At 35.8% G+C, this 14,360-nt stretch overlaps 1 protein-coding gene and 1 pseudogene across 3 annotated transcripts in view; both read left to right on the top strand.

Moving 5' to 3' along the window:
• Positions 1-13,149, top strand: part of LOC141508603 (NACHT, LRR and PYD domains-containing protein 3-like) — an 82,168-nt gene extending 69,019 nt beyond the window's left edge. For 2 of the 3 annotated variants that reach the window (XM_074217384.1, XM_074217383.1), the window contains exons 9-10: positions 5,751-5,921; positions 9,090-13,148. In XM_074217384.1, the coding sequence (XP_074073485.1) occupies positions 5,751-5,921; positions 9,090-9,231 (313 nt within the window). In that variant the 3' untranslated portion in view covers positions 9,232-13,148. Of the gene's footprint in view, positions 1-5,750; positions 5,922-9,089 lie in introns of all 3 variants that reach the window. The other variant, XM_074217385.1, reaches the window with a different exon arrangement.
• LOC141508612 (ubiquitin-conjugating enzyme E2 L3 pseudogene) lies at positions 1,525-2,896 on the top strand (annotated as a pseudogene).
• Positions 13,150-14,360: the final 1,211 nt, after the last annotated feature.

Here is a 14,360-nt window from a genome sequence, read left to right as displayed (position 1 = left end):
GGTCGGTGTACTTCATTTGCAATCAAGGGCTGCTGGGGTCCAGTTCTGAGAGTCAGGCTCTTCAGAAGGGCATAGGAAGCCATCCCTGATGCCTTCAACCATTACACAAACTTATTTTGGAAGCACATGGGCATCTGCTTGGAGATCCCATTCCTTCCGCGTTTCAACTTTAACTTAAGAGACATTTGGAATCAATAACTTGATGAAGTCACTGTCTGCCACTCCCACCACAATCCAGGAGGACAGTCAAGATGGCTGGAACTACCTGAAGGGCCAGAAGTGAAGCTCAACCCTCAGGCACATTGTCGGAGATCACAACAGTGAAAAGAACTTGGATTTCAGGACCTGTGGAATGACATCTGTCCCCCCAAAGGCAGCTTGTGATCAGATCCTGCCCAAATAAAGGACTTGAAACTGAAAAAAAAGAACTTAGTTTCCAATTAACTTTTTAATCTAACATTCCATGGCCCTTTATTATATGTAATTTTTATTGTCTAATGATTTGTAAAGGATGCATTTAATACTTTTGCCTTTATGCATTTGATTGTGAAGTTTTTAATGCCCTAATACATGATCGATTTCTGTTTAGGTTCCATGTACCACTGAGAAAAAAGTATATTTTTTAATATCATCATTCAATTTTTTTCCAGAGGTCTATTTTGTCTAGATTTTCTAAAATTCTATTCTCCTCCTTAACCTCCTTCTTTATTTTATGGTTAGATTTGATTCTAAGAGAGGGAGATTGAGGTCCCTCTAGCTTCTCCTCTAAGAATGTGGATGCTATACTATGTGATGCATATATGTTTAATATTGACATTACTTCATTTTCTATGGCATCATTTAGAAAGATATAGCTTCCTTTCCTAGCCCTTTTAATGTGATCTATTTTTGCTTTTGCTATGTCTGAGGTCAGGATTTCTCCCCTTGCTTTTCTTTTACTTCATCTGAAGCATAATATATTCTGTTCCAGTCTTTTACCTTTACTTCTGTATGTATCTCTATGCTTCATATGTGTTTCTTATAAACAACATATTGTGGAATGCTGGTTTTTAATCGACTATGCTTCCTGCTTTCATTTTATGAGAGAGTTCATCCCATTCCTATTCAGAGTTATACTTACCAACTCTGCATTTCTCTCCATTCTATTTCCCCCCCATTTGTACTTTTCTCTTTCCTTTCATCTTTTTCCCCTCCTCACTAGTGTTTTGCTTGTGACCACTGCTCCCCTCAATCTGCTCTCCCTTCTATCAATCTGCCCTCCTCCTTTCTTTCCCCTTTCCCTTCCAACTTCCCTGTAGAGAAGGATAAATTTCTAAATCCTATTGGCAATGTTTCTTTCCCTCTTTGAGCCAAATATGTTGAGAATACGATTCACTCATTTTTCACACTACTCCTTCTTTCCCTCTACTAAATAGGTCTTTTTCCTCTTCATGTGATATTATTTACCTTCTTTTGCCTTGCTCCTTCTTCTAGTATAATCCTTTTACCCCATGTTTTAATTGTTTAATATATATCTTATACTCACATCTTCTGTGTAAGTATATTCCTTTCCACTGTCTTAATAGAAATATAATTCTTGAAAGTAATAGGCACCATCATATCATAATAAATTTATACCCACACTATCTGACTAAATATTCCCCTTTAAAATGTCCTAATAGAAATACAATTCTCAGACCCAAGATGGCGGCCAGCAGGAGGCTGATGAAGGAGCTGGAAGAAATCCGCAAGTGTAGGATGAAAAACTTCTGTAACATCCAGGTTGATGAAGCTAATTTATTGACTTGGCAAGGACTCATCGTTCCTGACAACCCTCCATATAACAAGGGAGCCTTCAGAATCGAAATCAACTTCCCAGCAGAGTATCCATTCAAACCGCCTAAGATCACTTTTAAAACAAAGATTTACCACCCTAACATCGACGAAAAAGGGCAGGTTTGTCTGCCTGTAATTAGTGCTGAAAACTGGAAGCCAGCAACCAAAACTGACCAAGTCATCCAGTCCCTCATAGCACTGGTGAACGACCCCCAGCCTGAGCACCCCCTTCGGGCTGACCTAGCTGAAGAGTACTCTAAGGACCGTAAAAAATTCTGTAAGAACGCTGAAGAGTTTATAAAGAAATATGGGGAAAAGCGACCCGTGGACTAAATCTTCTGGATTGATTCCAAGCAGGGCGAGCGGAGACCAGGAGCAGTGCATTTCCAACACCCCGCAACCAGGACTCTTTGGGAATTGACAGGGGCCACCTCCTGGCGTTAACTTGTGGCAGTTACTAACTTTCTACAGTTTTCTTAATCAAAAGTGGTCTAGGTAAACCTGTAAAGAAAGGATTAAAAAATTAAGATGTTCTAGTTCTGATTTCTTTGTTTTAAAAATCACTGCTTCAATCTACTTTAAAGGATGATGTGTTCTTTTCTTGCCCAAATCTGTCCCAAATCTTCACTTTCTCTTCAGGTTTAAAACAGAAAGTTAGTGAGTGGTGCATACTCCTGATCCCTCCCTTCCCCTTTGTATGTCTTATTTTATTGAGTTCATTTTAATCACACTCCCTCTCCCCAGAACAATGCCTTGGAACCCCCCCCACCTTACCTTCTTCCCTTCCCCTCCCACCCCACTCCCTGAACGAAAATGCCCTCAGATCCAGCAGTCCTCCCTCTTGCCTTCCCTCCCTGTGGCTCTGTGCTTTGTGAGATATGGGTTGTGAGTTTGTAACATCGAAGAAACCCGAATGAGGCCAAACCCAAGGAGGAAGGAGCCTGGCTGTTGTGTAAATCTGGCTGATGCTATCAAAATGATGTCGATTAAATGGGCAAACCCCGAGCAAAAAAAAAAAAGAAATACAATTCTCAAGAGTTACACATATTATCTTCTCAAGTAGGGATGTAAACAGTTAATCTTATTGACTCACATTTTTTTCTCTTTCCATTTATCTTTTTATACATGTCTTGAGTCTTGTATTTGAAGATCAAATTTTCTCATCTGTTCTGGTCTTTTTTATCAAATACTTTTGAAAATCCCCTATTTTGTTGGATGCCCATCTTTCCCCTTGAAAGAATATACTGAATTTTGCAAGTAATTAATACTTGCTTGCAATCCACGCTCCTTTACCTTCTAGAATATCATATTATGAGCCCCTCTGATCCTTTAATAGTGATGCTGCTAAATCCTTATAATCCCAACCATTGTTCCTAGCTGCTAATTCTGAACTCTGGATACAATATTTCTTGGGATTTTTATTTTGGGATCTTTGTCTGAAAGTGATTGGTGTTTCTTTCAAAAATAATTTAATCTTCTTATATGTAGGATTATTAAGGTTGTTTTCACTTATGATTTCCTGACAGATATTGTCCAGGTTCTCTTTTTTTTTTATCATGGCTTTCCCCTAGATCAGTAATACAAAACTTACATCTCTATTTTCCAATTTGGTCTTTTTTTCCTGTGAGTTTCTTTACAATTGATTCTCTTTTTCCAGTCCTTTGGATTTCTTGTTTGTTTTTTTTTAATAGATTATTGATGTCTCATAGAACAATTAATTTCTACTTGCCCAATTCTAATTTTTAAGGTTTTATTTTCTTCAGTTAGATTTTGTATTTCCTTTCCCAACTGATTGAGTCTGCTTTTAAAGTAGTTGTTTTCTTTTTCCATTTGACCAATTCTACTTCAGACAATTTTTCCAGTTTTTCATAATTGTCCTGCATGACCGCTATTTTTTCTCGGTTTTTCTTCTTTGTCTCTCATTTGATTTTTAAAATTCTTTTTTTGAGCTCTTCCAAGAGGGCTTTTTGGATTTGAGACCAATTCATAATCCTCTTTGAAGATTCACATGTGGATATTTTGTCACTACTTTCCTCTTCTGAAATGGTATTTTGATCTTACCTACCACCATGGTAATATTCTATGACTTGTATTAATTTTTTTTTGCTTTTGCTCATTTTGAAAGTTGAGGTCTGTTCCTGGGGAATAGGGAATACAGTACTAAGCTATTTGTATTGTGGGCTCTAGTTTTCTGTACTGGGGTCTCATGTACTTGCAACTTGTTCCAGTGCTAAGGCATCTAAACCCAATCCCATGTGTTGCCCTGGGGTTCTGGGCACTCAATATGCATTCTTTTCTGGCTTTGGGGCCCTCTCTGCTGACCTGCTGAACTAGGACACAGTTGCCTTGGTAATTGAACTGCATTGTAGCCAAGTGTCTCTTGTTCCCTTTCACAGTTACCCTCCTATGCTGGATTGCACTCCCCTTTTACCTACATGAGACAGACTTTCCTGAAGTTCCTCTAGGATATCCTGAGGTGAAAATTTATTTCACTCAATAATTTTGTAGGTTCTGTCACTTACAGGTTGTTTAGAGTCTTCACTTAAAGTTATTTCAAAGGAAAACAGAAAAACTACAGGAGCTTCCTAGCTTCTCTCCACAGGAAGTCTCTTGTGCATTCCTTTTGATTCATCTATACTACTAGCTGGGTCTGTATTTCAAAGAGATTAAATGGTAAAAAAAATGAAATTTCTTTTTTGTATAAAAATATTTATAGTAGTTATAGTAGATCTTTCTGTGGTAGCTAAGAATTGAATTGGAGAGATGTCCATAAGTTGGGGAATGTTGAAAAAATTATGACATATGTGTGTAATAGAATATTATTATGGCTTAAAATATGGCAAGCAAAATATTTGCAGAATAAGCTGGAAAGACATATGTCAACTTATATAAAGTGAAGTGAGCAGATCCAGGAGAACATTGTTTTTTTCTCTGTTGAACATTGTTTTTTATCTGTTGAAGAATGACTTGTAGTCTTGTAGTCCTAAATTAATTACTTATATAGCTAGGACATAGGACCCTTATCAAGAAAATTTGTTCCAAAGATTCGTTTCTCCCCATTTATTTATTTTTCTTTTAATTTTAGCTGTATTGGTTTTGTTGATGCAGTAAACAAATTTATCTAATCAAAATTTACCATGTAAAAATTTTTGATTCTCTCTCCTCCCCTTTTAAGTCATTAAGTATTGTACACAGGGCCATTAAAAAAATTGTCATTTCTTAGTCTTTCAAAAAAAAATCTAAACTTAATAATCACCAAGTAGAATGGACTTCTGTAGTAGAACAGAAAAAAGAGAATAAGCATGAAATTGTGGGTCTCTGTTATGTAGAGCTTGATTTTATTTTTAAATATATATTCAATGTGAAGTTTTAAAAACTGTCCTTTTTATCCCTTTATCTCTCCTTCATTTTAAGTAAAACTGTCTTAGTTACTTTTTTCCTTTTCCCAGTCACTAATTTATCTTCATTCCCCACTACCCTTCCTTCCTTACTCCTCATTTTTGAGGGACAAAAACAAAAAAAAATCCTTATAAAAATATATAGGATTAAACAAAACACATTCTGGAATTTGGCAGAAAAGGAGAGAGAAGAGAGAGAGAGAGAGAGAGAGAGAGAGAGAGAGAGAGAGACTGAGAGAGAGGATGTTCTGAGGTTATGTCTTTTTTAAAAAAAATTATTTATTAAAGCCAATGGGGTTAAGTGAAATGCCCAAGATCACACAGCTAGGTAAGTATTATGGGTTCTGTGGTTAGATTTGAACTTGGGTCCTCCTGACTTCAGGGCATGCTGTATTCACTGTGCCACCTAGCTGCCTCTTAAGTTATGTCTTAAAGGAACTATGAGTCTGAATTCTTCTCTCAAAGAAATCAGGAAATGAATGATAAATTAAGATAAATTAAATTGCCATTTCTCCTTTGACTGACCTTCTTCTTTAGGTTGGCCAACTGTAAACTCACTATTGCTTGTCTTAAGAATCTCCTACCTGCTATCTGTAGCAGTGAGACCCTAAAATTCTTGGATCTGAGACATAATTTCTTTGGTGATGAAGGAATGAATATGCTGTGCAAGACCTTGGAAAAGCAGAATTATAAACTACAAACATTAAGGTGAGTTCCCTAAGTTTCCTTTCTTGCATATTCCCTATGCATTAGGGTGAAAAAAGAAGTAAAAAGAGAAAATGACAGGAAAAACACGCAAAAAAATCTTTTCATTTAGTTTTTCAATTAAAAAATTCACTTTATCTCTCTCTACCATTCCCCTCTTTCTGCCAATTTGAAAAAAGAATAAAAATAAAACTTTTATATATGCATAGTCAAGCAAAACAAATTTCTATATTACCTTAGTTCAAAAACAAAGTGTGCCAGTCAGGACTCTGAGTCCATCTCCTACTCTTTTAAGAGATAGATGTTAAATTTCATCATGAGACCTCCTGAATTGTGATGAGTCTTTGTATTGATCAGGGTTCCAAAATCTTTCAAAGTTGCTTGTTTTTATAATTGTCAGTGTACATGTCGACATTTTATAAACTGTTTTTCCTGGTTTTGCTAAGTTCACTCCAGATCAGTTCATTCAATTCTTCTCAGGTTTCTCTGAAACCATTCTTTTCATCATTTCTTAGAGTATAACAATATTCCATTAAAATAAGATGTCTTAAATTGACAGGTCTTTCCTTATTTGATGGATATCCTCTAAATTTCCAGTTTTTTACTGGAATGACAAAAAAACTATGAGCAGGGAAAATTGGAGAGGAACCCCAGGGTCAGTCAGTTTTAACATGTTACAAGTCTGATTCTAACACATTTTCATGCCTGAAGGACATTCTAGTTAGGGGAACTTTTCCATTCTCACTCAAATCTTCCAGGGTCGGTTTGTTCAAAAGAAAGTCCACTTCCTCCTACCAAATTCATTGATGAATCTAGCCTTCCTTTAATCTAGTCCCTTCACCCGAGAGCTGTTTTCATGTCTTAACTGTTTTCTCTTGTCTCCTTTCATCAAACAAGTGTGTATGTTTAATGTGTGGAGGTTGAACAGACCTGAAAGATATATGCTTGGAAGAGGATCATAGAGGGAACTGTTGAGAACTGCTATAGTAGTGCTTCCTTGAGAAATCAAAACTTCCTCCATTTCATCCAGTCTAGGGTGGTCCAAACAGATTCAGATGGGAATATTTAACAAAGTAAATCAAATGTAATACAACATAGGTAATGTTAATTTGTAATTTTTTATATCAGTGCATGGTGTTGAGTAGTTCAATTCAATTTGAGCATGATATCACTGGTCAAGTCTAACCAATACCTAATCAGGCTTCTTTATTACTTAAAAGCTACTTTGAAAGACAGATATATATATATATATATATATATATATATATATATATACATATATATATATATATACAGAGAGAGAGAGATCAAATTTAGTTTTATAATTATTTATTAGTTCTCCCACTGCCTCCCCACCAGTAGAACAATAAAAACAAAACCAAAAAAACAGAAACCTTCTCATGCATAGCCTTAAGATACAGAAATTTAGTTAGCACATCCCTGCTATCCCCCTACTTTCAACCTTTTTTTCTTACCTACACATAACACTGTCAAGGAAACCACTACATGACTCCATGGATAGAACACTAGCCTTGTAGTTAGGCAGAGACCAGAGCTCAAAAATGAACTTGGATACATATAGCTATGACCTGGGTAAATCAATTAACCTGTTTATTTTAACCTTTAAAGGTGGAAATGGCAAACTCCTCCTTGACAAAAATCCCCTTGAAGGGTGTGGTCACAGATTGACAAAAGAGCAGTAATATCAAATTTGTCTTTGATTGGAGTTTATGGGTAAAGAAAATATGAGAAGAGGAATTTTTGGATTGATTAATAAGATATGTAAAGTATCTAACTGGCACATTGGTTATGTACTGATGCTTAAAATTGCTTGTTTCCTTTCTTTCTTGTTTTCTAATCCCCATCTATATCCTGATTAACCTCCTAAGGGCAACTAGGTGGCATAGTTATTAGAGCATTGGCCTTGGAGTCAGGAATATTGGAGTTCAAATTCAACTTCAAACACTTGCTGCCTACTAGCTTTGTGACCTTGGGCAAGTCACTTAACCCTGATTGCTTTGAATCCAAGGCCACCTCCAGTTGTCCTGATTCATATCTGGACACTGGACCCAGATAACTCTGCAGGAGACTGGTGAGTTAGCCCAGCACTCCCCTCATTCAAATCCAATCCATGTGCTTTTCATGGCATCACCTCCCCTGATGGTTTTCTTCAAAAACAAAGGACAAGCATCATCTTCATCATCATCATCATCATCATCATCATCATCATCATCATCATCACTGTTGCCCTTGTTACAAATATCCTTCAGTTCTCACATCTTTTCTAAAATGAGCCCCTTCCCCCTCTGCTAAGAGTATGCAATGATGAAGCCCTGATTTGACTATGTCAGATTGTAAATAGACTTACCCTTCCCTCATCTTGTATTCTATGCTTCTCTTAATGAAACCAAAATTCATTTTAGTTGTTTTATCTGATTTGTCACACTAAGACTCATATTGAGTTTCAAGTCAAGCTTTTTTAATATAACTGTTGAATAAGCATGTTCCCCCCTTTTCAATACTTGTGCATTTATTTTTCTTTTTAAACCCCATGCATAGAACCAATCATGTGACATGGCTCTAATTATGAAAGATGATTCCTCCAAGCCTGTGCTAGACCTACTTTTAGTGAAATTCATACAGACAAGGTCTTCTCAGTATCACTGAGCTGTTCATGAGGAGGGTGTTGGAAGGAAGGGCAAATCTTATACCTATTTCATATATAACAGATGTGTTTTTAAAAACCATCCAACAGTAACTTCTACACACACACACACACACACACACACATACAGACACACACACACACACACACATGCACACACACACACACACACACACACACACACACACACACACCACTCACAGAAACACATTTACCAAAATGGGATGAGGGAGTGAGATGCAGAGATTACTATTAAAAGGTACTTAACAGGGGCAGCTACGTGGCATGGTGGATAGAGCACCAGCCCTGGAGTCAGGAGTACCTGAGTTCAAATCTGGCCTCAGACACTTGCTAATTACCTAGCTGTGTGGCCTTAGGCAATTCACTTAACCCCATTGCCCTGCAAAAACTTTTTTAAAAAAAGGTACTCAACAGAGGGCATAGGCATCTGGGTTACAAACGAAACTCAGCTACAGGTTGAACAAAATTTCTTTGTGTTTCCATAGACTCTGGGAATTCGACATAAGCAAAGAATCAGAGAGAGCACTGACCAGCCTAAATTCAAGAATATCTTGTCACATAACTTGGGAACAATATGAAGATATTAACACAAAATTCTTTGACTGGGATGCTGAAGACATTCTCTAGCATAAGCTCTTTTCACTGTCTAGGTGACTTTGAACTCACTGTAACCTTATAGCATCAGTTTTCTTATCCATAATATGATATGGATGATTGTACTAGGTGGTCTGTTAGGAAGTCCTATTCCCTAGGAGTTAGAAACTTACTGCATCATGAGGGCCTTCCTACTATCATTAATATCTAGAAAGTCTCTTAGAATCATCTTTCCTAGTTTGGATATGGAAGAAACACATAAGACCTCTCCTGCAACTGAAAACTAAAGAAAAATTATCATTCCAAATCACAGGCTGCCTGAGATTAAAAGCATCCATGTCAACTAAGTCTGTAGTACATTCTTAAGAATTTTCCCTCCTTTGCAGATCTCTAATATTCATTTTGCTGAATTTGAATTCCTTTTCTCAGGGGAAAAATTATGACCAAACAAGAAGTAAAGCACATTACAAATTCCAAAATGAATGATTTTGACTACATTTAATTAGAAAGGTTATTAAAAAAAAGAAAAGTTATGCACTAATAAAACCAATTCAACCAAGATTAGATGGAAAACAGAAAGCTGGGAAACAATTTTGACAGCTAGTGGTTCTGATAAAGGTCTCATTTCCAAAATATATAGAGTTAATTGAACCAAATTCATAAGAACACTAGTCATTCTCTATTTGATAAATGGTCAGAGGGTATGAATAATAAACTTTCAAATATTGAAACTAAAGTTATATATAGTCATGAAAAAATACTCCAAATAATTATTGATTATAGAAATATAAATTAAAACAACTATGATATATCACCTCACACCTATCATATTGGCTAAGATGACAAAACAATGATCATAGTTGGAGAGGGTGTGGGAAAATTGGGACATTAATGCACTGTTGGTAGAGTTGTGAGCTGATCCAGTGATTCTGGAAAAGCAATCTGGAAGTAGGATCAAAGAACAATAAAACTAATCATACCCTTTGATCTAATAATACCAATACTAAGCCTATAACAAAAAAAATCATAAAAATTGTAAAATCCCATATGTTCAAAAGTATTTATGGCAGCTCTTTTTTTAGTGGCAAATAATTGGAAATTGAGGGGATGCCCATCAATTGGAAAATGGTTGAACAAGTTATAGCATATGAATATTATGTACTCTTGTTCTGAAAGAAATCATGAGTGGTCAAATATTAGAAAAGCATGGAAAGAATTACATGAACTGATCCTGAGTTGAACCAAGATAACATTGTACACATCAACAACAGCACTGGGAGTTGATCAACTTTGAGGGATGCTGCTCCTCTCAGAAGTTCAGAAAACAAGGACAACCCTGGGAGATCTGTTAAGGATAATGCCATCCACATCTAGAAGGAAAAAAAAACCAAGCAAAAAACAAAACCATAGAATCTGGGTATATACTGTGTTCACTTTTTAAAATATGTTTTTCCTTCCTAACTCATGGTTCCCCCCCCCCTTAGTTCTGATTCTCTTAAACAAAATGATGAATATGTAAATATGTTAAATAAAAAAGCACATATGTAACTTTTACCAGATTGTTCACCACCAAGGGGTGGGAGGAGAGAAGGGAGGGTGGAAGAAAAATGTGAACTTGTAAATTTGCAAATAAATGTATGTTGTAAAACTTCCAAAGCATGGAATTGGAAAAATAAAATATATTTTTGTTTTTAAGAAAAAATGGGAATTCCTTTTCCCAGGGTATACTTCATGCTCAGCTCTTGTCCCATTCAGTGTCTGTCCATCTATGCTCTCCACTTTTTATGCATCACCCTCTGAACTATATTGTTACCAAATTCTTTTTTGTCCTTTTATGCCCTCTATTTTCTGATACTCAAAGGAACCTGGATTTCTCCCTAGAGACACCTCATCCCTCAATAGATTCTCCAATGCTGTGTAATTCCTCTCTCAATGTTTGTTGCACCCAAAACTGTCACTTTTCTGTCCCTCCCTCAGAAGTCTCTCTTATGAGGTTCATCGCACCTTTCTATCAAACTGTCTGGATTCTTTTTTTCTGGTAACCTAGACTTTAAATTATTCCCCTTCCTTTCTCTAGGAGGTCATTGTCTTGCTCAGAGTTTTTCCTACTCTATCCTTTTTGAATCTCCTGATCACCATCTTTAGTTGCCTTGATGTTCAACTCTATTCTACCTTGGACAGGTACATACATGATCAGAACTCAGATATCACCACTATTCCAAACTCTCATAATTCTGAAATTCACTTCTGATCAACATTTTATATCATTTCTCCTGTTGCTCATAATCTTATTCTTTGTCCTCACAACAAGCTCCAAATCCATATGGTGGATTTGAAGTGTCAGTATCTGGTTTCATATTTCTGACTTGCTCCTCACTACCTCTGTGATCAAGGGCAAGGTAATTGTGTCTTTGACCATCTGTAAAATGAGAGTGATGAACTAGATATATATCTCAGGGTAGAAATTCTGTTTCAGAACATTATAGAATCCCAGGCTTGAAGAAGACAAAGAAACTAGCAAGAGAAGGTTAAGAGACTTGGTCAAGGATGCTTAGCAGCTCAGGGATGGGTTGGACTAGAAAATTCTCATATCTTTCCCCAAATTCAGTTGTTGTTTAGTTTGTAGTGTCTTATAGGGTAAAAATATGGATTAAAATAAGAAGGATTAATAATATCTGTACTGTTATCCCTAAAATTATAGGAACTTTAAAAACAGTTAAAACAGCATAACTGAAAAATACAGATTAGGCAAGTTTTCTTCTATGGGAGCTATCAATCAAAACCTATATGTAATGGAAACCATCCCATGACTGACACCAGAAAACCGGGGAAAGTGAGTAGATACTTATACTATTTGGGAAATGGGAAAATTTTTTAACATCCTTAGTGACCTGTTAATAGGATTTTGCACAATTGATTTACAAAGATATCATTTTTGTACCCCTTCCTGTATTATCTCTTGTTTTTTCCTGAGTTCTATTGTCTCTTCCAGGGAGTAGTCTCCTTACATTTTGAGCATCATTCTTCTAGATTTTATAATGAACACAGAGAGCTTAATTTTTAACTAGCAGTGCAAAGATCTGCTATAAAACATAGTATTCTCTAATGGAACTTAATTTTCTATCATAATATAGTTATAAAAATTATTATTGTTTTCATAAGACAAAACTAGAGAAGTGTGAGGACTGTAATATAGGCAAAAAGAATAGTTAAGTGGAGTTAATCAGTGAAGCCTTCCTGGAGAAGGGTGAAAGTTGGGTGGGATTGAAAAGGAAAAGAAGAAATTGGATTGATAAGAGATTAGGAGGAAGATGTTCTAAATAAGAAGATCAGAAGTGGGTTTCTTTGTTGAGAGGGAAGGGAAGTTTTCAAATCAGAACAAAAGCATAACCTAATAGAAATAGATAGGAGCAAGACTAGGTCAACAGTTTTAACAAAATTCATTATGATAAATTTGGGGATTTTTCATAAGTACCTCACTTGCCCCCATGCACACTCTCTGCCCCCATCCAATTTCCCAAAATGTGTGGAGTAAAGACAAACCAAATATATGTAATAGAAATTAATTTTATGAGCAAAAAAGTATTTAAATAACAAAAACTATTTTTCTCTCTCCTTCCTCCCCACCAACTGAAAAACAAAAAACAAGCCCTTATAAAAAATATGGTCAAACAAAACAAGTTCCCAAATTATCTACGTCCAAAAATTATATGCTTTAATATACTCTCTGAGTTGATTATCTTTGACAGAAAATGGGTAACAATTTTCATGATGAGTTCTCTAGAGAAATGGTTATTGTGTTGAGCAGAATAGAATTCTTAAGTTTTCTTAAGTTATTTGAGAATCCCCTGGCATTGTTCAAGATTCAATTCAAATACCACCTTCCACAGAAAGCCTTTTCTGTTCATCCAAAATGTTAATGCCCTTCTCTCTAAGCTAATATATATACATATATATATATGTATATATACATATATATATATATATATGGTCTCAGACATTTGACACTTACTAGCTGTGTGATCTTGGTCAAGTCACTTAATCCTGAAAGCCTCACATCCAGTACCATCTCCAGGCATTATGATTTTTATCTGACCACTGGATTCAGATGATTCTGGAGGAGAAAGTGAAGTTGACAACATAGGATAGCACTCCCTCACTCAAATCCAATTCATGTGCTTGTCCTGGCATCACCTCCCTGATGTCATAGTGTTCTTTGAGAATGAAGGACAAACATCAATCAATAATTTTATGTACCTAATTATATGCATTATATGTTTTGAATTAAAATGGAAACTCCCTGAGAATAGGGATGATTTTTGCTTTTTCTTCGTAACCCTGAAATTTAGTATGGTAACTGACACAAAGTAAGCACTTAATTAGTGATTATTAATTGATAGAATACTTGTGACTATTTCATAAAATAATTTTAGTATGGCTTCTTAGAATCAAAGGAATGAATTTTGAGAAATTATATAGGAAAATGATGTCACCAAGAGCTACCTTGGCTCCACTCAAAATAAATAATGCAAGACTAATCTCACTTGCTATTTTTTAGGATTACCAAACTGATACATATATCAAGGGATCCCTATAGTAGTGGTATATTTAGATTTGAGCAAAGTCTTTGACAAACTCTCTAGCTAGACTTGTGGATGAAATGGAGAGATAGGAGCTAGGGCAAAATTTCCCAAACTGTGAACTACTGATCCTTGTGGGAAGTTTTTTGTCTTTTTTTAATGAAGTCTGTGATCCATAAAAGTATATTACTGAAGTGAGGATCAATTTTGTTACTTATTTTCTTCTAATGTTATCAAAGTCACACTGCCAATTCAGATGATTATTAGAAGAGCTTTGAATTTCTCCAGATCTTCTCATGTTAAAGTGATAGTGAGATACATCAAGGCACCCATTGTTTCATTTGGTACCTTTTCATGAATTTCTTGTGTGGACTATGCATCACAACATGCCACTGTAGCTACATCTTTCAGAATGGGCATTTATATTGTACAATCTCAGCCATCCAGTAAAGCTACCAATGGATGTGGGTGCATGGGACCATTCATGATTGGAGGTCAAATGCCTGGAATTTTTTAATATGAGCACGAGTTCCAGAATCATAAATTTAATTTTTCAACATTTTTTAGTCTTCAGAATTCCCT

The sequence above is a fragment of the Macrotis lagotis genome, chromosome 1 (genome assembly GCF_037893015.1).
Source record: "Macrotis lagotis isolate mMagLag1 chromosome 1, bilby.v1.9.chrom.fasta, whole genome shotgun sequence".
In the NCBI taxonomy this organism is placed as follows: domain Eukaryota; kingdom Metazoa; phylum Chordata; class Mammalia; order Peramelemorphia; family Peramelidae; genus Macrotis; species Macrotis lagotis.
This window is presented reverse-complemented; position numbering and strand designations above follow the sequence as displayed.